This window comes from Vidua macroura, chromosome 4 (genome assembly GCF_024509145.1).
Source record: "Vidua macroura isolate BioBank_ID:100142 chromosome 4, ASM2450914v1, whole genome shotgun sequence".
NCBI classification, from domain to species: Eukaryota; Metazoa; Chordata; class Aves; order Passeriformes; family Viduidae; genus Vidua; species Vidua macroura.
In genome coordinates, this window is record NC_071574.1 from 57,032,573 (window position 1) to 57,056,622 (window position 24,050).

Genomic DNA, 24,050 nt, shown 5'->3' on the forward strand with positions numbered 1-24,050 from the left:
GAAGAGAACACTGGAACGGCCTCTGAGCAAAAAGCAGTGTTTGAAAGCTTTGCTTTTTCTAGAAAATGACAGGTCAAACATAACATACCTGCTTTCAAGAGGGCACCAATAGCAATGATCCTGCCTCTCTGCCACTGTTACCCAGCATGAAACTTAGCAGAACAAGGATGATCCACACAGGCAGGATATGTCTGAAACATGAATAAAAAAGAGTTATGAATGTTCACATGTCAGCTTACAGCGAGATACCAGTCAACTCTTGTAAGAAATGAATTATAAAATGCAGCTAAACAGCAGAAAAAACCTTTCAAATAGAATTTATTAATTACTGTGATGTTTTTATTGATAAAATATATTACATGTTCTCGGGGATATTTCATTCATTGGCAATTGGTTTTGATATAAAGATGCAGTGGGAATGTATAGAAGTAATGCATAATTTAAAATATATTTCTTTTTCTTAAGATGATTTTTCCTACTGCATAAGACAGTGAAATAAAGAAATGTATGATTATTTATGAAAATCATTAGTATAATGCAGCAGAAAAGAATGCATTTGTTTAAGTGTGGATATGCTGCTGCTAAAACAGCTGGGGTTACTGCTCTTCAGTTATGTTAGTAATAAGAATATAGAGAAATGGAAAAGAGTATTTGAAGCTTTGCACAGTCCCAGGTCGGTTCAGTATTTGTAAAGTGAGTGGTCAGGGCAGGTTTTCTCTTCACAACACCATGATCAAGTTTCTGTTCTACATTTGTTTAGTTAAATGCCTCATAAAATTTAAGGCATTTTGGCAATATACTTGCTGGAATGGAAGAAAGAGTGTATGAAAGAAAGCCTCTAAGCCATTATAGAAAATAATCTTTCCTACTATATTGACCATGCTGCATTCTGTACTTAAATAACTGTACTAGAAAAAGAAATAATAGCCTAATAAAACATGCCAGGATGCATCCTAAATGTGCTAGGAGATTGGATATTAATGACTAAAAATTCTAGCTGATTGGACAATTGTCTTTTGAATGAGCTTTTGTGTATATCAGCAGCTGTGCCCAGACGTCTGCAAGACTGTTCTTGGTTGGAAGTTGAAGGCCTTGCATTAGTATAAAGTTGGATCAAACTCTACTTAGTTGAAGTAAAAGGCAGAGAGTATATCAATATTAACAAATGTTGATATAAAAAAATAGCCTGGTAAATTTAAGGTTTCTTTTTTATTTTTTTCTTCTAGGAGGGCCAGTAAGAAATCAGTGACCCACCAAAACTGTACTTGATGGGAGGGTGAAATTGCCCAAGTCCAGATACCACTCATTTCCCACTGCTTCTGTTAAGGGAGAAAAGCAGTTCCCATCCCCAGTGGAATAGTAAATGCTCTGGGGAAAGTGACAAATCTCAAGGAGAAGAGCTTGTATTTTTCTTTTTTTACTTTTTGCATTTTCCAATGGTCTTCAGTCAGCTATTACTGACTGCCTGGTTCACTCTGCCCATGTATTAGCAATACAAGCTGGTATTTCCTAATCTGTATTTAATGCTTGAAACAGTATAGCATCAAAGGATCCTCATTGTGATGTTCTGTATGCAAGAATAAGACAAAAAAGCAGTTATTCTTTTTCCTGTTATCTTTGTGATTAGTAGCAGAAATACCATTGTCAGAACTGGTATTCAGCGCAACAGCTTGCTACATATAGACCTAGTTTCCTTATTAGCAGGTGGCTAATAAGGTACCAAACAAAACTTCTTTGCTGTTGCAGTACTTACCTAGCAGAATATATGAACTGGAAAGAACATAATGCCTTGACACAATGGCATAATACTGTGCCACAACTGCACTGCAGCTATCTTAGCAGAGGTTATCATGTACAGAATAAGATGTAAAACCACACCTGAGTTTTGCTTACTTTGCTTTATTAATCTGAAACAAGCTAGATTAGAATAAGGCCTCAGCTTCTTTTTTAACTTCATTAAAGCTGTTTCACCTTCCAAGTAAAGAGAAACCTTATTTTCTTCTACTAGTTCTATTTGAAGTATTTTAAACTTAGTGCTGCAGTCTTCACTGTGCAAAGCTATGAACACCAACCAAGGCAGTGACAAAGAATAGCTGAGAAACAGGATTTTGTCTGTCTTTTTAGCCAGATTGATTCTTCTTTGTTGCTAAGACACCTTAAGGGAAAAAACAACTTTATAGGAAGTCCCCTATAACTTTATAACTCTCCATTATAGGAGGGTCGATACTCCACACTGGCAAGTGGTACATTCTGGAGTCAGAGTTAATTCAGAAGAATAGCAATAGCACATCACTGGAAAAGGATAGTGCAGTGCTTGTAAGTTTAGGGTTCGCTGCAGTGCTAGTAAACATTGCTGACTCAATATTGGATTTATGTATGCTCCAATAGGTACATGCAGATTTAAGCAGACTAAGTATTACATTTGGGGGATTTGTAGGCTAATTGTCTAGAGACAAAACTTAGTAACTCTGGTAACTAAGAAGAAAGGACTTCTATTTTAATTTAAGTTCTTTTACGTAGAGAGTTTCATCAACTGTCCATCACTGCAGCTACTGATAAATGAGGAAGGATGAGGAATGAGGAAATGAGGAAAAGGGTAGGATGTACAGAATGTGCAGAATTGGAAACCAAACTGTTTTTAACTATTAGCATAAAAAAACTTTAATTGGGGGGGATTGTGATCTGCAAACAGATAAAAAAAAAGAGTGGTGGTAGAAGGAAGAAAGAGCAAACACAATGAAGATATCTGTGCCATTAAATTTAGAATCATTGGTATTTGCTATTCAGTTGCAACTTGGGGGACAATATAAAGAGATTTAACAGATGTAGGTAGTAACTTTTATAGAGTCCTGGATGCACAGCTAGAATGATTATAGCTGTATGGAAACAGCTGTTTTTAGTTCTGAAGGAAAAGCAAATAGCAGATAAAAGATGGCAGACTGATGAAAGTGGTGTAATATTTTATAGATCTAAGTTCTCAAGCTATTGCAGTGCAATAGCAATATAAATCTTCTTTGGTATTTATTCTGCAGTTGACCAGCATTCCAAAAATGAAAAGTGTGTTTATTGGCTTCTGTCTGTTATAGTATGTACAAACAGACTGCTGGTTGTGTGCAAGTATTTACCTTATAAGCATAGTTGTTTAATAGGGCTTAGATCTCCCTTCTCAAACATTTGTGACATATTTGTTTCTATTTTAAAGGTTATTATGAAGTAGAAGATATTTACATGTACTCTATGTGTAAACTTTTTTGTAGAAGATGTATTTTTTTTACTTACAATGTAGCCTTGAATGAGAGCATGAGTACCTGTGTCTGTGTAAATGTAACTGCTGAGAGAAAGAGTGTAATTTCTTCCAGATCTTAAACATCCTCATGAGCAGTCACAGTTTCTCAAGCAGTTCTCCTTCCCCAGCTACCTGGCCTTGAGCACCAGCACCAGTTCCTGTCTGGGGAAGACACTTGACAAATGTGCATAGAGAAATGTGCAACTATGTCTGGGACCACGTGTCTCATTTAAATCTATTTTTTCTTTACAAAACAGCTTTTGCTGTAAAATGCTACAGGTAGCCCAAAAGCATTAGACATTCATGTGTGGTGGTACCTGCCTTTTCTTCCTTTGCTTCAGGAAAGCTGTATTGCAGAGATCATTGAACAAATCAAGACTGTGGATAGAGATGCAGCTGGGGTCTGGCAGCTGGATCTAATACTCTTGAGCATGTCCATGACCCTTTTCCTCTTCCAGAAGTGGGATAAAATTTTCTGTCCTATCAAATTTTGTCTGAGAATTTCTACTCACTCTCACTGCTCGTCAGCACAAGGCATATTCTGAAATATACTGATTTAACCACTAGGAAGTTTAGAAATGAAGAAGTGAGCTGAACACCATTCCTTCATGCCTAGAGTATGTTAATTTTGTTTTCACTGGAGATTGACAGTTGCAGAGAGGCTGAGGTTGTGACTGTTCCTTTTCTTCTGTGTTTTGCTTTTTTCAAGTGGTCTTTTGCTGCTATATGTCCCTGAAGAATATAAAACTAACTTAGTTTTTGTCATCCCATACCTCGTTCAGAGATACCCTGTTTAAATAGTACCTTGGAGAAAAAAAGACAGTATCTTGAATGAAGGATTTTTTTTGAGGAAAATCTTGAGAAATATGTTTTTTTTAAAACTTAATTGTCCATAGAGCATATCTTCCAATACAATCTATTGTATAGTGGAATTTGGGATGGGGAGAAATTACTGTATTTATTAAAATTGTTTAACTATTTTAACTTCTTTTTCTCCAGCTACAATAAAAAAATGTATAGTTCTTGATACCAGTGAGAAACTTCTTTGGGGATCAGTAATTCCCTCACTCTGCTAAAAGAGAAACTCAATTCAACAAATAAGGCAGCAAGTGTTGCTTAACTTTTATTGCAGTTGCATTCCCTTTCCCCCAAACAATTAAAAGTGAAAGAAAACAATCTTCTGGCAGTCAGGGAGCCAGACAGCCAGAGCATTCTGTTGGTTTGTGACTCAGAGCAGTTACCTCATGTATCTGTTTTGGTGAGTTAGATGGTGTAATTCACTAGATTTGAATTCACCAAGGGAATTTACCAATTGGCTGAACACCTGTCATGGTTTGACAAGGAAGTGAATTTTCTCAGGAAGTTGGTAATCAAATCAGTCAGTGGTCTGGGTTGGATATTGGCATTTGGACTGACCACTGAAGGCATGGACACACCTCTGAGAACAGAGGGGCTTAAAAGCAAGAACTCCCAGGGGAACTCTCTGTTTGGTTCGGGTATTGGAGAGTGCAGACTCTCCCCTGCCCAGCCTCAGGCTGGGTGGGGAAGTGGAAGCCATGTGGCCTGAGGTAGGCCAGGGGCTGAAGGACTGGAACCCGGCAGGCCCCCTGTGGACAGCCAGGGGCTGAAGGGTGGAGAGAAACAGATTCCTTTGTTCCCCACCCCCCTCCCCCCCCCCTCCACCAGAGAGAAAGAGACAGAGAGCCTGACAGCACCTGGAATTTGCTGGCAGAGGAGAAGGAGAAGGAGGGGGGGAAGGTGCCCAGCCATGGGAATTGGAGTTCTGGGCAGAGATTTCAGCTGTCCGGGGAGTCTGAGACTTTTAACCCTTTCCTGGGAAATGAAGGCTTTGTAAAATATTACTCCTTGATTTGAAGTAGAAGAGAGACAGTCTGGGATCTGAGATGTTAGAAGGAGGAATTATTCTTGGGTGGGAGGAGATGATGGAGTGGCTTTTGGCTGGACTTTTCTTATTAGCCATAGACTGGACCAAATTCTCCTGCAACAGAGACTGCATTTTTAGGAGGATGCAATGGTGAGCAAAGAGATCTGCTTCAGCAACTACCAGCACAGGAATTGAGTGAACAAAGAAGAGTTGAGGAGGGTGTGATGATACCCTCTATCTTAAGGAAGAAGATGATCTCTGTTCTTGGGACCCTTGGCCCCAGGGGGGGAAGAAAATGGGGGGACTGTAGTCCCAAAATGACAAACTGAACTGTTGTTTCTTTTGGTCCTTGGCAAAGCATCCTTAAAGGAGCCCTATGAGCAGTCTGTCCATGCACGGTGGTGAGAGCACTGTGACATGGAAAGGAGAGTGTCACACTGGCAGATTTTCTCCGGGCGGTTGCCATGTGTGACAGGGAAACACAGAAGGGTGGCAGTTGTGTTTCCTGGGGGTCTGTGGTACAGGAGAGACTCCTCTCTCCCTTGATGGACTGAGTATTGATTATCTGAAGGGTGGCAACTTGATCAGGAATCCCGGGTGGTGTCTCACTGTGGTTTGTTGGAAATTGGATGGGGGGAGGAGGAGTGTTTTGGAGGGTCTTCATCCTGGATTTAGTGTGTGTGTCTTTTATAGTAGTAGTTTAATAAAGTTTTTTCCCTTTGTTATTAAGCTTGGGCCTGCTCTTCTCTGTTCCTGATCGCATCTCACAGCATTTATTTGGGAAGGTGCATTTTCATGGGGGCGCTGGCATTACGCCAGCATCAAACAATGACAACACCATATAACATTAACTTATTCCTTCAGCTGGGATCCAGATCAGAAAATAAAAGGAATATCTTTCAGAGGTACTAGTTCAGTAAGCATGTCCTGTATACTTATGTTAAGAAGTGTAAATCAGACTTAATCATAAACCACGTTAAACACGCAGAGTTGGACTGGACTGTGTTTTTTGCTGCTGCATGTGAGCTCAGGGGCTGTGTATCTCACTGAGTCCCACACAGTAGGAAACGCTGCTGCTGCTTGGCTTCTGCGCCTCTTTGCACACATCTGGTGTGACAGCAAGTTTTGGCTACTTCTGGTAATATCTTTGTGCTGATTATGTCACTTAAAACCCACCCAGGATTCATTTGCAACTTTCTTGGTCTTTGACCATTAGAGTCTGGCTTTTGTCCTGAGCCTGCATGTCATTGCCAGTCTTGGTTGTAGCATCGCTACAACCATGAGATCAGTACTCAGAAGTGAAATGAGCACTGCTTGCAAGGTATTTTGAGGACAAAAGCTCTGATTTTTGTTTGTTTAGGGTTTTTTTGTTCATTTGTATTTTGTCTAATTTAAGATTATCCTTGAAAGCACACACAGTATCAGATAAGCACCAAAGCAAGCACAGAAGTGACAACATGCTAGGGACGGGGCAGCAAACTCTCAGACCCGTTCAAGCAGCTTCAGAGCAGCCTAATTATTCTCAGTGTGCTTCAGTGAAAGACAGCATGTGTCACTGTCCTATTAGCAAAGAATAAGTTTGAAAATGTACATTACCCAAAACAAACACCAGTTGCAGTGAGGGAATGGGCTGAGGTCTGGGCACACTCCTAGGGGTACCTCAACTGAAATTCTAGCTTCTGAAAGTGAAGGGATGCTCAAGTTTATTTGCTTTTGAGGGATAAACAAGAGATAATGTTTTTAAACAATTCATATTATTTTCATGAGGAGAGGTTTTTAATGAAATGCTAAGGCTATGGTTGGCCTGTCATTATAGAATGTTGTTCATCACTAATTGAATACCTAAAAAGTAGTTACTAAATTTTTTCTATATAACTATTTTGCCTAATTAGAATGAGTTCAGAAAAGAGCAATGTATTTAGAAGCTACGGAAATTACTTCTAAGGAGATTAAAAGAATTAAAATTCATAGCCTGGTGCGCAGATGATTACTGGGGGGGAATGATTCCTGAAGTATTAATGACAGTAAAAATATTCTTCATATTAAAAATGACAGAGAATGGATTAGAAATCCAGCCAGTTCCAAATCATGTTTGTTTATCAGGAGGAAGACATAAAGGCATCTCGTTTATGGTATTTGGATATCACCATGTGCATGTCAAGAAGCATGTGGAAATGAATTTCTCATTGACCCACAAATTTGCTGAACACAGTGGAATATCGGCCTATCTAAGCTATAATCATGGATTGTATATTAGGTGTGGTAACCCTGCAAAGCTACTAAAGAAAAATTTGGTCCCTGCAATGGCATAACACAATCAAAAGTGGTGTCTGAAGTTTTGTTGAAGGTTCAAGATTGTGTGTTTCTGTATTTTGTTGCTTTTCTCATTTCAGTATCTACAGGAGCCTCATGATGCTGTGCTTAGTTGGGCATTATAATGTTTCCTCAGGGAATATCTGCGATCTTCCTTTAACTTACTTAAGTGATAAGTCATTGTAAGCTCATTGCTCCTTTCAGGGTTTGGTTTTATCCTAAAGCTGCTTTCCAGTTTGCCAGAACAGCAAAATTGCTGTAGCAGAAAAATTTCCATTGTATTCTATGACTCCTCAAATATCATTGTAGGTTCTTGCATTGGAATAGGGCTGTGAGCCACTGTGTTCTTGTTAATAGATCTCTTGGGATTTGTTAGAGTGAAACAAAACTGAATATATATATATATATATTTGTATTTATAAATAAATGTATGTAGGGTTTCTTTTAGAACAATTTGGCTGCAAAGGAAAGCAGCTATGTAGCCATTTTGGTTATAGTAGTAATAGTAATATAAAATCTTAAAAATGCAATTTAAGAAAATATAGAAGCAAAAAGAAAGAAAGGATAAGAGTAGACAGATATTACCATACATGGATCTGTGACTGAGATTTGATTGTTGCAATTTTGATGTCTGTTGGTTGAAGTGATGGTCCAAGTCTTGATCCACTGGGGATGGGGAAGCCTGCAAAACACAAATTTGAGTGGGTTAATGTACACTCAGTGTCAGGTGGGAATGTTTTGTACTGTGTGATGTAACACTGTGGATCACAGGGCACTTTGGGTGTCGCTGATGGTTTATGACACCTTCGAAGACAGGACAGCTTCCATGTCTGCATGGCTGAGCCAGCTATACCCCATCAGAAGGGATGAATACCCTCAGGTCTAAGTGTTAATGTCCTGGTACTTCCCTGGAAAGGAGTTTTCACTTCTGAGTCATTTGTGAAAGGGAGGACACCAACATGATAAAAAGCACTAACTTGCCTTGCAGGATCTTCTTCTCATTGACCTTTTCCCATGTCTGGCTCATAACCCAGCTGTTGCTAACAAAGGTCAGTTTGTCATGACCATCCTCCTGTGGGGGGTGTGCACCCCCTCTGCACCTAGATGGTTGCTTTCACGTGGTCAGCAAAGCACTCTGCTCTTTTTGTAAAAGGTCATTAACCATTAATATTCCTGTCTCTCACAAGGTGATATGGTGATATAATTCTGAATATTGCATAATTTGGAATGGTAACCACATGTTGCAGAGCTGTAGTCAAACCTGTGCATATTTCATCTCTAGTACAAATCTAACTATGTAGAGGTAAGGGACTAAATCAGGATTACAGCCATTTCTTTAATGTGCTACATACATGTAATAGCTCATCTTTACAGGACAAATACACTCATTTTTTTAACAAGTGCATCAAATGTAGAAATATGTCAGCCTCTTCAGCCTTAATTTATAATACTTTCTGGTTGCTATGGTGAAATACAGTGCTTCACCTTTGGAAAAGCCAAGGAGAGAAATAGAACATTTATTGTGCATGGGTTATTTTGTATCAGAGGAAGGTGCAATACAAAAACCAGCTGCACGATCGTAATGTTCTTATGGTTGTGATTAGTAATACATTTTTTTCCCCTTTGGTTTAGTTGCTAACCATTCATTGAACCACAGAGAGCCAGAAACATTTGTTTTGAAACAGAGATGTTGCAGAGGATAGGCTGACAATTTTAAATTGATAACTGGGTTCAAGGCTTGGTGATGAATATTCCTATTTGTTACTAGAAGATCAGCTTTTATTACTGGCATACATAGTTCATTTATTTTCTCATTCATCACCACAGGAAACACCTTCCCTTTCTTTAGGAACTCATCTGAGGTCATCTAACTGCACAGCCCATAAATACATGGCTTCCTAGATGTAAGGGTAAATGTGAGTGGATATAGTCATAATTTGGCTAACAGAAAGTGACTGAATAGGAAGCTGTGAAGGCTGCTACTCTGTTCTATCATTTCTACCAGCTTGATCTGTTTGCCTCCCAGTAGTTTTTTTATTTGCATGAATGAAGTGATTGATAATGACATCCTCTTGCTTCAATGTATAATTACAAAAATACTAGTGAAAGAAGAAACTCAACAAGTCAGACATTACCATATTTGTTCCAAATGTGAAAAGACTGAAGAAGACAAGGGTTGTACAGGCAAAAAAAAATTGTGTTTTCTTATAAGCAGGAAAAGCATATCTCAGAGGAAGGTGGGTCTCTGTAGCTAAACAAAGTAGTTGGGTGTGATTGGCCCTTAGTAGTTCCATTATACTGCACTTCTCCTGTGTAGATCTGCATTTGTGCTTAGAAATTTGGTAGTGGTCATTCCCGCTGCAGCAATTATGATTTAATATTAAAAAAACCCCCAGGTCTGTAGGCTGAAGACACAGTTGCATAATTTAGTGGTAATTTCATTTGTCAAACAAGCCAGTGGGCTTTGCAATAAAACAAACCAGAATTTGATTACTGACTATTACTAAATGTAATTTAACCTCATTTAGGAAACATATAGCTGCTCTGTAATCCTTTGCTGAAGCTTAATAAATTAAAATGCAACTGTTGCTCCCATGGACATTCCATTTAATTTACAAACCCCTTGTACACTAAGTATTTAATACATATTTGTATAAAATGCTGTATCAATTAGATTTTTTGACAAATAAATCCACCTGTGTTATTTTATGACAGGAGCTGGCAATGGTTTTCTTGTGGGATTCCTTTCAGCTCCTGTTTTCAGATCAGTAATGGCAGCAGTCCTTTGATATAGATCAAAGCAAGAACAAAAGCTTAGAAGCAAGTGAGAGTCATAAGGTGAAAATGAAGAGCAGAAAAAAGAAATGAAATCCCATGCCATAGCCTAGAACCTTTATACAGCTATAACTACAATATTATATTAGTGTAATTTACTTCTGAGACCAAGCCTTTAGAAGCTTGGATATCATATTTTCTTCCTTGATTACAAACCAGTGAAATTTATCTTGCTTGTACAGATGTTGAATTTTTCCTTTCTCAGCCTCTATTCACTTACAGTCATTAACAATCTAGGGCACTTAGTGTAAATATTAAAGATGATATATGAAGCCTGACAAATTTAATCTTGCATGATTACACTCTACCTTTCTCTTCTAGCTAGCAAATGTTTCCCTGCAATTCTGTCTGGGTAAGTAATCTGCTAGTGCAGTATTGGGCTCTTAAGCAGCTGCAGCACTGGTGAGATGAACAATGTGATTCCATACATTAGCTTCATTTTCCTAAACATTTTATGGAAGTTACATGATGTTCTGTGATTAGCTGTAGCAGCCTACAAAGGAGGTGTTACACTCAAAATTATTTTACCCTGAGACTAATTCTTGAAAAGATAAGAAATTAATTTCTTCTCCTGGTTCTTGAAATGCTTTGTAGTAGACATAGTTTTCTTCTGCAGATCAAAGATAGAAATTTTCTGTGTAGAAAACTGCAGTTTATTGCCTGTGAGTGAATTTCTCACTGGCTAACTAATAGGGGGATTAAGTACATTATCCACCAGATAACTTTCCTAATAAGCTCACATTTGGTATGAACAAGAAGCTGAAGATATGCCGTTTATCTGACCTCTTTTGTAGGTGCCCTTTCTGTGTTTATTTGACTATTTCATTCTCTTCTGGCTGTCTAACATGTCCCTCTGGAAGAAGGGAGTACAGAAAGAAGGGCAGCTAATTAATACTTCCAAATTTTGTTTCTATTTCTAAGTCATCCACAGTTTCCCTTTTCAGATACGTTGGGGGAAAATATTGAATAGAGTCTAATGAGCTGTTACTCCCAGCCAATTAAGACAAACACACACACACACACACACACACACACACACACACATTAATTGTAACACTGTGCAGATTTTAACACCTAGGAAGGCAGTAAAATTCAAGTCAATTAATGAAGAGTAATACATCCTTGCCTTGAAAATGGTTCAGTTTTTGTCAGCCCCACTGTACATTAGACAACTGCAAATCCAGAATGTCTGCACAGAAATGAAAGTCATTCTCAGTATAAAGAGAAAAGTCTGAAAAGACTGATACTGTTTACAAGCAGATGTTAAAAAGAAAATACAGTGAAAAGACATTAAACACTTCAATGTATTAGGGATCAGGTAGGTTGTCTATAAGAGCCAAAAGAAATTTGAAAACATGAATTTATAATTTCCAGTAAAAATTTCTTCCAAACCTTAAAAAAAAAGTTATTGAAGAAAATTAAGGAAATTAAAAGAAAATACATGTCATTTTACTGTGCTAATTACAATGAGGTGTAATCCAAAACCAGGTGCTGACTGGGATTAGTATAAAAGAAGTGTGAAAATACCAGATAATTTTGAAAGGACTAGGTAACCATATTAAGTTGTAGGGAAATTTTATATCCTTATATGCTAGTAATGGAATTCTTACTTAGGTATTATTTACATATTTCTATTATTTAAAATTGTTTTATCCCTTAGTTGTTCAATTCTTAGCATCCTGTTGTTATTATTAAGCATCTGCTACTTCTTTTGATGTGTTAAATTAGATGGAATTGTGTGTTTTTAAATGGTAGATTTTCTCTGTTCTTAGCCAGCTTTGAAATGAATGAAATTTAATTTCCTATAGCTTAGCTTTACAAATAATATTTCTGAGTGTTTTTTTCTTAGGGAAAATTGATGGTATTCTACAAGGATACAGCAATCAGTTACAAAATACACTTAGTGCATAACACATTGTCTTATTTAAGGTGTCCTTTTTACATTATTTGCATTTCACACACAAATTATTCTATTTAAAATGGTTAGATTAACCAGTAATTAGTTGGGATTGTTTGTGGAAAAATTGTTTGGGACTCCAGAAGTGGATCATTCTTGTAGATGCCACTAGTATAGACATTACCTACTGTGTCCAGCTCAAAACTCACTTGGGATCTGTGCTTCCAGGTAATGTATGTCTCCTACAGCACTTTAGCACAGGTCCCTCTTGAATATTTACTTAGGAGAGAAAAACTTGTAATTGTTTTTATGCAGGGGTCCTGAGTTCCAGCTGAAGCTCTCTGCTCAACCAGGCCAATTGTCTTCCCCTCAGTTCATCTTTTAGCACATAGGGAGCAGCCTGTTTCTGTGACTGTAATAATGTTTCCTTAGGGCACTTCCAGCCTCCCTGGACTCCTTTGCCCTGTAGGACTGCTTCCAACTGGATTTTCTCAACCTTATCAAGCCAGTGTCTGTCCAGAAGTCCAAGATGGCCTTTCTTCTGAGGTCCTTCCAGAGTTTTCTGAGAATGTCACAATTTCACAATTTTTGAAATTGTTTTATGAGAATTTCTATTTCACAATTGCCGTCCCTGAGATGGCCTACAAGCACCCCATTACTCAGCAGGTCCAGTGGGACATCTCCCCTCATCAGCTTCCTCACCAGCTGTGTCAGGAAGTTATCTGCCGCACGCCAGGAGCCTTCTAGACTGTCTGCTCACTGCTGTGTTGTATTTCCAGGAGACATCTGGCAAGTTAAGGTCCTCCATGAGAACAAGGGCTAGCAATCATGATACTTCTCCCAGCTTACAGAACATTTTGTGTGCCTCTTCGTCCTGATAAGGTGGTCTGTAGCAGACTCCCACCATGGTATCTGCCCTCCTGGCCTTTCCCCTGATTCTCACCCATAAACACTCCACCCTATTGTCACCATAATTGCACTCTAGATAATCAAGACTCTCTCTAACATACAGGGCTACCCCACTGCATCTCCGTCCTTGTCTGCCTCAAATATTAATGGAGAAGAATCTAAGGACAGTGGAAGATGCAATGTTTAGATGGGATAGCTTCATAACAAATTCTAGTACTTTTATTTTTCCCTCTGTGCAACCTAGTGAAGAATCACAAGGAAGTTTCTGCAAACTTAAATGTATTGCTCAATCACCACCAGAATGACTTGCAAAGTCAAAAATGAAAGCTGGATTTAGGGAAAGAGAACAAGCCAGAGCAGTGCTTGGATATTATAAGATGTTATCCCCTGGTTTCATTTGTTTTTTCAATTTTATGTAAAAAATGGTGTATTTTGTATCCAGGAAAGATATGTTATGTAAAAATTCTTTTTCTTTCAACAACTTTTAAAATTTGCTTGAACAGTCAATACAAGCACCACATAAAAATGTGTCAGACAAATATTTGTTTTCAAATTATTGAAAAAAAAGAAGTGTGTGAGAGAAATTGCAATGGAGTTTGAATTTAGAAGGATAAGCATGCAAAGAGTTGCTGTACATATAACAGCATGTTATTATCTCCTTATTCAAGATTGATTAAATTTTCAAATGTTTTGGGGCATAGAATTTTTTAATTGAACTTCTTCCAGAAGACTTCACATCTCTAAGTAATATTGATGTTTTAATCTGTTGCATGGCATATTGTAGGAAAGATTTCATGTATCACTTCCTTCTTTCTACATTGTTCTTATCCTTGCTGCTTTACTTTCTAGGGTTAAGGCTTGGAGACTCACAAATTCAGTGTATGGATGGTTCCCCTAACTTGGAGAACAATCATGAGAAACAACAGGAAAAGTCTATTTCTTTTTTTAAGGAGGTATTCTCTGAAGTCAGTAATCAGTTACATTAATTCAAGCGGATGTTCTCAGCTTTTTTTCTTTTTTTTTTTTTTTTTTAAACATTCTTCTGTAACTCATTTGCTGTGCAGGTAGAATTGGCCCCTAAAACTCATCAAATTCATAATTTTTCTCCCCTTCATCTTATTTAAGAGGTCCAGGCCTTTCTTCTTGTGTGAAAGCAGAAAACAAAACCTTGGCTGTGTCTGGGACCACTTCTTGCTGGGTAGCTTTCACTTGTAAGTGGGTTGGCTCCTTCAGTGGTGGAGCAGAAGGGCCTCTGCTCCTAAAGTGGGCAGCTCAAGAACACAAGGTAGCCTGAACCTACTGCTTGAAAGGAGAATGTGGACTGACTGATTTCTCCATTTTAATAATTTCCCTGAGACCATTTATTAGAGATAAATAAGGCCTCTTTCACTGCTGTAGTGTGAGTGTGGCATTATATTAGGATTATTATTTCAGCAATATTGTAAACATTTGTTCATGCTTTGTCATTGAAGAAAAAGAACACAAATTTGAGAAAAAGAAAAGCCTAAGTAGGAATAACCTCAAGTAAAACATGGAAGCCAGAGATGAGAATGAGGTCAAGATTAACATGTCAGAGCCCTAAAAGGACAATATTATATGGAGTACCTAGGAATTCTAAAGAGGAAGCAAAATGTTACTTGTCTTTTAAGAGGAGAAGAACTTAACAGGAAAATTTATTGAATCATTAATATGGAATATGAGGTAAAATAATGACATATTTGGCAGGTGCAAATGTGAGATAGTGTATTTGGTTTGATTTATTTTTACTGTGCATTCCTCTTATGACACTGTTTTATCTTTACAGGTTAATGGGAAAGTGAACTGACACTCAGACTGAGAGCATATATAAATAATACAGAACTCACAACATTCTAGTATTAAATACCCAGAAGTGTAAAATCAAAGAATATTCTTGCTTATATATTGACTAGATATAACCTAAAATTAACTGAAGCACACACATGCATTTTTGAATCAATAAAAATATATAGATTCTAGAGTTCTGTCCTTCAATGTGTACAGCCTACAAAGAAAACAAAAAAAAAAGCTGATAATAAATTATAGATTACATTTTTCTTTCTCTACATAGTAGCCCATAAACAATAGATTGTTAATGTTATGACTTGCTACGCTAATTTAAAGTTATAATGGCTTTTTGGGCAAAAATAGAAATACCTGAACTTCTTGATAGTTAGCAAAATTTTTTTTCTAGTCAAAAGAGCTTAGCAACCTGAGTAGTTAATACTGGACATCATTTATGTATTTTTTTTTTTTTTTTTAGCGCTAGAACATATATTTTAGTTATAAAAATGTCTAAAATATTTTTTTTCTGAGGCTTCCCTTCTTTGCTTTCCCTGCTTTGTATAGCAATGGCCAGGATTTATTTAAATTCTTAGGACGTGCACAAGGGTAAGCATTTAGGCATAACCTCGTATTGGTTATACATGTGTTGTATAAATATTCTTCAGAGCATATTCTTCACACTGAGTATCCTCTTGATAATCACATTAATAAATACAATTCGTTTTATACAACTCATTGTGTTTATTAATTTTATACAAACTATCTAATAAATCAGCTGGGATCCTTTTCCCCTCATGTTCAGCCTAGGTAAGACCTTCCCAGGAAAATGCTTAATACCCATTAATGTATATCAGAGTTTGGGGTTCAGCACTTTTAGGTTCATGTGCTGAGGCAGAAAAGCACTGTTTTGTTTTTTAATCAAAAAAGAATACATTCCTCCTGGCTATGGATCAGAGTTTAGAGGCAGTGCATGTCTCCTTGACAGCACTATATTTTGCTAGCTGGCGGTACTGATCGTGCTGATGTGTATTTCTTTAATTTCTATTCTCACTTTCAGTGAAGATTTAATTAGACTCTGGTGATACTTAAGAAGAGGAAGGGGCAGCGTTTCTCTGATCATTGTTCTTTCTAATGCAGAGGGCGGTAGTTTTCTGACATGCAGCATTTAGCAGGTGAAAACAGATGTCTGTCTTTAGCAAACTGTCACTTCTGAAACTTAACAGAAACAGTGCTAAGAGAAGCTGGGGAAAGGCTGTGGAGCTGGGCAGAATTGCAGCGTCTGGGTCTGGGAGCGCTGGAGCACTAAGTGCTGAGAGCAGTGTGCTCCCTCGTGCAAGTTTCCAGAGAGCTTTTCTTCTTGGCACTGACACAGCCAAGTCTCCTGCTCGACACAGATGTTCCTCCAGCAGCTCTCAGTAACGCTGCTCCACGGATACAATGTCATACCCAGAGGTTCGTGGTCCACCTCAGCCTTCTAGGAGGACTCGCTACTGATGAAAGCAAATGCTCAGAGAAGCACGAGATGCTGGGCTTTATCTAATATTTTATCTCAGCTAGAGTGGCTGCTGAACTGCCACTGCTTGGTGTAGTGGTGCTTTACACTACTACAAATTTCTTCAAAGCAAACTCTTGGTAAAATCTTCTAATTTCCCTCTGATTGCAAACCGGTGTGAAGACTGGAATGATTTGCCTGTTGGAAGAATGTTGACTCTCGAGTGGGAGTCGGAGGGACTACAAACAGTGGGTATTGTTGTGATTATATTTGCATCTCTGAAGCTGCTTCATTTGCTGGGACTGATTGATTTTTCAGAAGGTAAAGTGGTAACTCAGTTCGTGCTGTTTGTAGGTTTGGTGTCTGATCTGTTAAAATAGAGAGCATCAGCTATAAGTGCTGTGAAATGAAAACAGTGAAAGTAACAGACTAAAAACCCTGGTTTGCTTCTGTTGCTTTTGCTTTGTTATTGAAAACAGAAGTAGATGCTAGCATAAGATTTTTATTTTACAATGAATTTACAACTGTGAGAGGATGTTCATTAAAAAAAGACTAAAATAGTGAACAAAACACCTGTTAGTTGCCTTTGAAAGCTGTTAAGTGCTACTGAACTTGATAGATTTTAGTTCAGTTCATGTTTAAAAAGTGCTTTGCTCTTCTGATTTATGATGCAATTAGAGTTTTCTTCTGTATAAGTATCTGTGTTTTAAAAGTCTGTTTCACAGATTAATGCAATACACTGTTATTACAGGATGAGCTTTAGGATCAAGCCTGCTGTACATCTTTAAAAAAAAGGCATAGATGCCAACATTAAATGTGTGTATTTAAAATATATATCATTAATATATGTTTTAAAATTCCTGTTGCTTGCTCCGAATCTTGTCTGCTCTCTGCTTTATGGGTCATATCATTTTGTCTGCTTCCAAAGGGGGCTTCACATTAATTTCTTAGGACTTTTATTTCTATAAAAAATGAGGTTTTTTTCACGTTTTATAGAAATAAGCTATTTTAGGTCAGTTATAACGGAGATTTTTTTGCTGTCAACTTTTCAAGTTTTCCACAAAATATCTACTCAGTCACTGAAGCCCTTGCTCAAATAATACTTGCTTTTGTCATTATGTTTGCTCATGTCAGTCCAAACCAATCCTTTTTGCTGGGTAACTGCTTTCAGTCAAAATCACACAGTCAAAGTGTGATCATAGAATAGGATCTTTGATGGATGTAGATTCACATAATCACCTCATAAAATTGTTCAGAGTGCTGATAAAATTTGAAATCTTTAGCACTTATATAGTTACTGAGCTACTGAAATAAATCATCTTTCAAACTGTATGTGGTGAGAATATATATTTGCTTTGTTACTATATAATGTATTGGTTATGGAATTACTTTTTCAATTCTAAACAATGGGTAATTTACCCCTCATAGCAGTGCTCACTTTTGAGTTTTTTAATACTCTGGATGTGTAACAGTTGTGACATGTAAAAAAATCATTGTGGTTATGGATTAGTTTCAGCTATATTACTTATGGTAACAAATAGGAAAAAAGATTGAAATGCAATATTGTTTTTTCTTTAGCATATGTAGAGTTAGAGCCTTCTCCTGATTTCTCACTGGTATTGCCATTAAGTTTGTGGGAAAAGGTTTTATGTAATTTCAGCTCTATTAAACCACTTTAAAAAATCCTCCTGGTACAAATTATACTGATTTTAATAATAATAATAAGTTCAAGATGATCTATCAATTGATGCACACCTTTTTGTTCTAATGCACCCATTAGTGTCATGGCATTTCCTCACATGATAATTATTTCACTCAAAAATACCTAGCAACATAAACCAATCCCTAAATGCAAAAAGATTAAACTTTGTAAGGTACAGTTGATTTATTTATAATTGTAGTGTGAGTAACACTGGTGACTTGAGGGATTTCCAGTTCCACTGAGGCTGATATGTGCTAATCAACTTTTCGATGTTTGGGTACCACCACTACATTAAACAAGAATTCTGCCCCAAATGGTTAAGGAATATTTTTATAGTGTATTCAGAACTAGTGATTTGTTGTTCACCTACTGAATGCAAGGAAAGGTTTTCTGTCCTTATCCAAGGAGGAGCACATTTAAACTGCCAGTGTTGATCTGGAAGCCAAAATAAGCAATGAGTCCTCCCCATCTACCATATGCGGGCAGGTCATGGGTCATATACTGAAACAAATCTCTTCCCATAATTAGGCTGATTCCTTAACATCTTTGTCTTAATATCCCTGATACAGTGACTTATACTGCAAATATCACTGAAAGAAATAACAGCATGCCTAATGTTCACTATTACAGGGCAGAGAAGACAGATAAAGGACAAACCCTTAGTTGCTAACTTGCTACAGTTCCACTGATTTTAGTGCAGTTATGGTGAAGAAGAGCCTGACTTGTCCTCATCTCCATGAGAAAACAGTCACTCTGCTTAGTTTTACTGAATAAACTGAATCATAATATTAACTAGGTTGGAAAAGAACTTTGACATCATTGAGCCTAACCTGTATCATTACAGTGTTCAACAATTGGCAGGACAGAGAGAAACCTGATTTTATCCTGTGTCCCAAACTAGGGACTATGTTATTCTGATTCATCCATTCTCTACTTTCCAATAAGTAGAAAACAGAGCAGAATGAAGATAAAGCTGGCTTCACTGAAGGCAACCAGCTATTTCAGTTAAAAGGACAGAATTGAATCAATACAACTTTTACAAGGAGAGATTGAAACTCCCCTTTCCCTCTCCTTCCATTACTTTGAGAGTGGTTTGACACTGACCATTATCTTCCCTCCAACTTCCTTGCCTGGAGCTTTTTCTGCTGGGCAGCTTCACTCCAAAGATTTTTTTTTTGTTGTTGTTGTTACTCAAGCTGGAAGGGAAGGAGAGAAGGGAGATCAAACTGAAGCAATGGATCAGACCAGGGCCAGGCTTAGAATGAATTAATCCACCAGAAACTTGGGGCGGGGAGAGAAGGCAAAATGAAGGATTCACTTTGCATTTCTGTGTCCAGAACAGCTGTCAAGCAGTAGCTATGCAGAGAGATTATCTAAACATGTGTGGGAATTTTTTTTTAAAAATCAGGGAGCTGCATAAATCAAAGTCTTTGAAAGGACACACTCTATTCCTTTTCCTACATCATGCACTGATTGTATCTTGAATTAATGACGTCTCTTACAGAAATGTTTTTCTTTCACTTGTAAATAGAATCAGCCATTGTTGCAATCTATTTTAGAATCCCTTCTTTCTTTCTTATTCCTTACACTAATCTCTAACAGTCTCCAGAGCTTGTTGTTATCTTTCAAGTGCTTATTCAGATACAAATGTCATGTTTGGTGCATGAATGTCCTATGAACTCCATGGTTTTTGGTTAGTAGGACTCACTGGTGTCTATATGTCTTTAAACTCAATAGGCTATCAAGGGTAGGTTAAAATAGTTGATCCTTAGTTTCTCCTACTGTGACGCAAAGAAAAGACCAGTTCACTTACTGTTATCAATGAACATATTTGGCTACAAAGTCAGCTTTGTGAGTAAGTAATTTGTTGCTTTAGCTGCAAATTAGAAATTGGTTCAGGGGGTAAATAGAGGTAGTTTTTAATAGAGGTAGCTTTCTGCCTTAGGATATATCTGCTCAATGCAGGTACAGAAAGGTCTTTTATTTTCTATCTAATCTAATCTGGATGGACAGAAGTCACCTCTAGTCCAAAAGTCATGTTAGTGAATTTATCTGTTCTGTCACACAAACTGCTAAAATGTGGCCTCTTTCATAGTTCAGATACTTAAAAGCACAGAGAAAATGTTTGGTCTGTCTGCAACCATCTGCGTTAACATGTTCTAAGTTACCCTTACAGCTTAGCAAAACCAGTAAGGTTCAAAATATTGTCTCAAGTGCAGTATGACTCTCACTCTTATGATATGGGGAAAGACATGCTGCTGAGAAATTCTCTATTGCATCATATTTTCTAAGAAAAAGACACCAAAAAGCATGGGAGTTTTCTTCTCTGCATGTGGCTGACATGAATGATACTAATTTGATTGTCCTCTCCATCCACTGAAAGCTATGTTACAAGTCCAGCTTCCAACAGAGTCTCCTATGCTGCTCCCTCTCCTGTATAACTTCTCTCAGCCAAATAGGATGTAATGTAGCATAATTCCACAATAAACAGAAAGGCAAAAATATTCCATGCAGCAGTACCTGCCCCATTCCCTTTTCTCAGCAGCTGCTTATAACACCTGTTCTCAGAAAGATGTTCAGTTAACATGTGGTGAAACGACCACCTCCTACTTGTCTTTTTTTACATCTCCAGACAATGCAGAATTGACAGAACTACTTTATTCTGAGTAACCCAACCCTCCTTGTAAACCTTGACAGAAATTCTGGATTCAAGGTCTCTAAAGGAGAGTCAGTCTGTAGAAGTATCAATAGATTGCACAGCAGAGTTACTTCAGAAGACTAGATGTGAAACTGCATTCAATTGCTGCTTTAAATCTCACCTTGATCCAAATAGACATAAATACTGAGGTGTGAATTTCAATATGCTCATTTATATAGATACATTTCTCTATGCTTATGTTGGATGCAAGACAGGCTGCGAAAGTTACTGAAACGTGGGACCATTTTAATAGCCAGCCTCAGGGTAGTAGATGATGTTCTATTTACTCTTCACCTATCCTCAAAGAGTAGACTTCTCCAGGCGTGGGAGAATGGTTATGTTTGGAAAGCAATGTATTGATTAATCTTAACATTGTTATATTGAAAGTGAAATTTTTACTTTGTTTTGCTTTCCTTTTAGTTTAGCACTTTTTCTACCTGGACTTAATCATATGATGCACAAATCACATAAAAGTGTGAAGTAATGTGCTTGGTAAAGAACAACAAAAATCATTCTTTCACGTCAAAATTAGAGAAATCAAGCTTTTATCAGGAATAAAATGGGACAATTTTGGGAATAAAATGGGACAATTTATGTAAAAGTTTTGAGGGAGAACCTGTTGGTCTATGAAGGTCTTTTCATCAACTGTTTTCCATGGACATCTTCAGGAATTTTAACATCCAGATCAACTAAATCCCTGTGGAATAGGTCACTTTAGATCCACATCAGTCTGAATTAAAAATCTAGATGCTGTGTGAAAAATGTTGAGAAATATGTAACAGCTGTTAAAGACATTACCAGGAGTGTTTCTGTAAGGATAACATATGTCGTATCTCTTCATGTGGGAGTTCACAGATCCTGTCTGGTTCAGGATCATACAGGATATTTGCCTTCTAACTTGGATAGGGCTCCTTTTGGCCACACTGTTCTGGGAGAACCCTTCCCTGCAATCATTAGATCCTCTACTTTGTAGTCTTGATTTTTTTTTCCAAGAAAGTATTCATACTAATAGTCATTTTAGATTGACTATGTGCAGGTAGAGAATTTCCCCTTGTATTCAGCTTTGCAAAGGTAGAGTTGCTTTCGAGCATCAGTTGAAGTTTCTGTAATTCTGAGTATTCATCTGAAGGAGGTTATTTTTCAGGATATGTCTTGACTGTTTCTGGCCAAAACCCACGTAATTTGAATGGAAAGGAGGTGTTTTCTCCCAGAATATAAATACAGTCACCCAAAAAAAAGAAAAGGGTTGGTAACATATATTTGATACCTGCAGCAAAGTCTCATCTAACCTCCTTGCATCTCCAAATACCAGGAGCTCCCTACAGAATGCCTGGATTAAGCATTTTCCCTGTGCATTCTGCCACTGCTCCATGCCCAGGCTGCTTTTAAAATGTAGCTCTGGATAAAATAGTTCTTTTTAAGATGACAAAAATTTGGTATGACAAAATATGCTTCTGAAAAATGACTACATGTGTTCATCTGAGTATAGGTGTGGAGAGAATAGAATTGCCTACTCCCTAATGTACTGTAGTGCTGAGAATGTAGAAGGCATTGCTGTTGGAATAAGATATTTGCAGACATGAATAATCGTTGCCTAAAATTCCATTTTTGATGCATTTTTTGATCAGAATCCTTTGGCCTTTTATATTAATGAGATATGTGAGATACTCGGTGATTTTGTAGGGATATATGTATCTGATTATGTGTAGACCTATTTGAAACATTGAAATTTACAAAGCAACTGAATCTGTTCCATTTAATGCAAAAAATAATAGCATAATTTGGAGATATTATGCTACAATTTTATTGTCTATTATGCATTTTAGCTCATAATAAAAATACTTAGAGAATTACCTTGGGGAAAAACTGCAAAAGCAGCCATAAATCTCATTTTTCAGTCTTATCTGTATATCTGCTTCATGTTACTAGAGCAGTATGAAGAAGCACAAATGAGACCATTCTGTTTATAGAAGTGAAATATGCCCCTCTGAAGTCTAGTTGGTGAGCTTTTAGAAATAGGCCAATAGTAGTTTGATTGCATGTGTGTATACATTTGTGTACATTTCATGAAGAAAGAGGAGTAGTCTAAAATGAAGACTTTGTGTACCAAATTTTAACAGTAAGTAAATTTTAACAGATAAGGTATCTCAAGAAAACAATGATAACATGGAAGGTCTGATATAGGTACAAATAGGTAATTTTAATGGTTCTTTTTAAAAAAAAGACATTACTGATCAATGTCTCTAAATTATGCTAACGTTAAATAATATATATTTTCATGTTAGAAGGGTAGGATACAGTTCAGATTGATTATTTTATACTTGCTTGTAAGTAGATTGATAGATTCCATATGTGCATTTTACCAAATTTTAAATACATATATATATATAGATGAAGAGTTCTTGACTATTTCTGATAGATATCTGCCCTTAATTTGAGAAATTTGAGAACACGTTCAGTCTTCCACTAATCGCTCAAGAAAGAATAAGTTTTGTTATATGAAACAAATCCGTGTTTAGACAACAAGGATTTAGACAGCTTTCATAAATTAGAAGGAAGGATATTGATCACTGAAATGAGTCAAACCAAAATGAAGTGCAACAGTTTAGTGACTGTTTTGTGATGCTCCCTAAGGAGGCTTGTTCCTTGCAGCTAAAACTTCTGGATTTTAAGTGGCAGAGTGGAATTAGAGAAATTTGAGAAAATATAGTTGTGAAGAAAGGGCAGAAAGAGTCTAGTTTGCTTAGTGGTCAACCACCAAATGAGTAAGTAGCAAGGTAAGGAGGGCCTCATTTTTTTTTTTTTTTTAATAAAATACAAAAGTTAGGAAAATAATTAGGCTCGTGTGTTTCAGAGAATTAGATGTCTATATGTTGTATGTCAATCACATTCCATTTGAGCATGTACGCCTGAGCAAGGAGAGGAAATGTAGCATTCCCTGCTCGAAAGCAAATTTTGTATTTCTGAGTGATCTAATGAGACCTCCTTACTAAGCTGTGATTCTTCAGACAGTCGTAGCGACAGAGGGGCTAGTTTCAGCCTAGATATATCTGAAAAATGCAACCATAATTTTTAACCTGTGCTCTAGCAGTTTGCTCTGTATCCTTCTTGTACTGTAAATATTTTAGATTTCTTTGTTTCTCAGTAAAGACAGTATTCTGGGTTTTACACGTCATGATGAAATTTGAGCTAAGGTAAAGTGTGTACATTAACATTTGTCTTGCAAAGTT

The 24,050-nt window shown here is 37.2% G+C and overlaps 1 protein-coding gene and 1 long non-coding RNA gene across 11 annotated transcripts in view; one reads left to right on the forward strand and one right to left on the reverse strand.

The window, feature by feature from the left end:
- KCNIP4 (potassium voltage-gated channel interacting protein 4) overlaps positions 1–24,050 on the forward strand; it is a 385,281-nt gene that overhangs the window by 280,401 nt on the left and 80,830 nt on the right. Inside the window, exon 1 of one of the 9 annotated variants that reach the window (XM_053976059.1) lies at positions 16,348–16,741. The exons of 7 other annotated variants lie outside the window; for them this stretch is intronic. In XM_053976059.1, the coding sequence (XP_053832034.1) occupies positions 16,630–16,741 (112 nt within the window). In that variant the 5' untranslated portion in view covers positions 16,348–16,629. Of the gene's footprint in view, positions 1–16,347; positions 16,742–24,050 lie in introns of those variants that run through there. One more of the 9 variants, XM_053976054.1, reaches the window with a different exon arrangement.
- Positions 1–24,050, reverse strand: part of LOC128806478 (uncharacterized) — a 53,196-nt gene that overhangs the window by 12,954 nt on the left and 16,192 nt on the right. Inside the window, exons 3-4 of one of the 2 annotated variants that reach the window (XR_008436837.1) lie at positions 8,075–8,166; positions 89–191 (exon numbers count right to left, since the gene is read on the reverse strand). This is a non-coding gene — a long non-coding RNA (uncharacterized LOC128806478). Of the gene's footprint in view, positions 1–88; positions 192–8,069; positions 8,167–24,050 lie in introns of both variants that reach the window. The other variant, XR_008436836.1, reaches the window with a different exon arrangement.